The 2,500-nt window shown below is 44.6% G+C and overlaps 1 protein-coding gene across 1 annotated transcript in view; it reads right to left on the bottom strand.

The window, feature by feature from the left end:
- Nucleotides 1-1,352: 1,352 nt before the first annotated feature.
- LOC138040390 (uncharacterized) overlaps nt 1,353-2,500 on the bottom strand; it is an 8,275-nt gene continuing 7,127 nt past the window's right edge. Inside the window, exon 2 of the mRNA XM_068886123.1 lies at nt 1,353-2,089. Coding sequence (XP_068742224.1) covers nt 1,353-2,089 — 737 coding nt within the window. The remainder of the gene's footprint in view (nt 2,090-2,500) is intronic.

Genomic DNA, 2,500 nt, shown 5'->3' with positions numbered 1-2,500 from the left:
CCTTCCAAATCCAAAACGGAGGGCCACACAGTGGCTGCTAAAGCACCCAATGGAGTGCATCGCCTGGGCGGCATCGAAAGCCAGCGCGCCTATCGACGAAGAGGAAAGCTCTGAAGACGAAGTAGTTGAGACAAACCCTCAGGATGACGAAGGTTCTCTCCCAGAGTGTGAAAAAGAGATTTTAAGAACTTTGGAGCTAGCCGACTTTCTGACAAACTCATCTGAAAAGCGGCACACTCAGAACGAACCAGCACAAAACCAGGACGAGCAAGATCTCGACGATTCAGAAGATGACGAAACCATAGCCGCGTTGAAGACGTCTTTGGAGCAGACTTCGCCCGGATCCCTTCGTTATCGCCACATCAGTCACATATTAGAAACTCGTCTGGACGAAAAAAGAAGACTGAAGCAACAAGAGGAAATGAGATACGAGAGATGCAAACAAAATCTTCTTTCCAGAGGCGTATCAAAAGAAAACATTTTGCTGCTACCGCGTGATCACAACGAACCCTTACCCACACCAATTAGAAATGATCTGGCCGCTTTCGAACAAGAACAACTCAAGGCAGAGCTAGATGAAAGAAAAAGAAAGGCTATAGAGGTATTCCAGTCATCTTGGTTGAAAACCACAGAGGAGGAACTTTACGAGTGCATGGTTGCTGTGGAAACTAGTGCTGGCCCAGAAATGAAGGCTTCAATGATGGCGCTCAGGGAAACCTTGAAAGAAAAGTTAAAGAACCAACACAAAAACTTAGGCACCCTTGGATGCAAAGAGGCCCTGTCCGAACGAAAACGACTCTGCATAGAACTCGGCTTGCTGCAAAAAGAAGACCAAGACTTGGTTAAAAGCCTGTTCGAGGCGTTGCAGTTGCCTTTTACACCAAAGTTAACTGTGGAAGGTGATTATGAAGGGCTTAAGTACAGACCCAAAACTCCATCTTATGTTCCACAAAACGACGTGGATCATTTCTGGCCACAGTCGCCAGGCACCATCAAAGAACTTTAAGACAGTTCAACGCTATCGGCAAACTTGGACGACAACGCACTCAGAGGAATTGCTTCGACACAGCAGTACGAAGAGACAAAGAGATCCTCCGCTGAGCCAAGGGCGTGTTAAGAGACAACAGAATACACTCTTTAAGTACTTTAGCACAAGTCAAAAGTGAGACTTAGCACAATATTTCATGCACTTAGTGCTCTGATAGCGTAAGAGGAAAATAACTTAAGTCTAATGTCAGTGTGAATGCTCTTCAATAAAGTGATGAAAGGACTTATTTTAAGATGATACTGGTTTTGTTGTTTCTGCTGCTATTTCTAGGCACAAATTCCCTTTTTTGCTATGGTTTACATTTTCAAATAAATTTCCTGGTTGCGCGATTTAAAAGAGAGTTCGGTTTTCGTCCTTTTTGAAAATGAAAGTCTGGATCTCTAAGAATAGCTGTCCAGTTTCCGAACCCATGGCGATCTAGTCCCATCTTCAAATATTTATCCTCTTCAGGAGTGAATAGCAGAATTTTCCTTCCTCGCAAAGAATCGGGCGTTTTTGAAGCATTCTGGCTTTTGAACTTAGAGGGCGTAATGAAAATGTTGCCTTCTTCGGGGGTGGACCCATCGTTATTTTCTTGTTTTTCAGGCGAGGACGCGGATTTGTCTGAAAGTCTTGATCGGAGATCCATTTCTAACTCAGAGCCCTTCTCGCCATGAAGTGATTCCAAATATTCGTGCGCCTTGGTGGCCACCTCTCGGGATTGTTGCTTTTGATAATGCACTCTTGCCACAATAGAACTATGCTTCTGATCCTCGGAGATTGTGCCCTGCGCCTTATTACTAAGTTTCTTGGAGCTAGCCGTCTCCACTATTTGTCGGTAACGAGTAGGGTGAACGCATTTTCCGATCGCGTCAAACACCAATTTGCTCGTCAGCTCGCCAAGTTTGTTGTGTTGGCCGCCATTTCTTGTGACTAAGACGTAGTCACAAGTTGGTTTTGGGTTAGGCCGAATATCGTCGATGTACCCATCTAACACCTGCATGCTTGTGTCGGTAAGGAAAAGAGAGTCGAAGCCATATTTTTCAGCGGTTTTAAACATTTCCGGGGGCGGATTTGTAGTGGAAGCATGGGACTTGAGGCGTGACGTGAAAATGAAAAAGGACTGGAGAGAGTGAGGTTCGGTTTTTGTTTTTGCTTCTCGTTCTTGATCGTGTTGTGACATCGGATTATTCTCATCAAAGGATTTAGGACTTAAATACAAAGTTGTGTTATAATTGTCTCGTCTCTGTTTGCTTGCTAATTTCCCCGCGAGCACGATTACAAGTGGTGGAGAATCCTAATTCCCTTGAATATGGCAACAATTGAAGAACTCCAAGGCATCGTGGCGGGACTTGTCAGTGTGGTGAAGGATCTAACTACAAATGTGTCTCAAGTTAATAACACAGTCGGTAACATGGCCCAGTCAGTTCCTGCACCGTCTCAACAAAGTAATTCTCACAGTCTTCGTATGCC

This window comes from Montipora capricornis, chromosome 3 (assembly GCF_036669925.1).
Source record: "Montipora capricornis isolate CH-2021 chromosome 3, ASM3666992v2, whole genome shotgun sequence".
Lineage (NCBI taxonomy): Eukaryota > Metazoa > Cnidaria > Anthozoa > Scleractinia > Acroporidae > Montipora > Montipora capricornis.
Note: the sequence above shows the minus strand (reverse complement) of the source record. Positions and strands in the feature narration are given on the sequence as shown.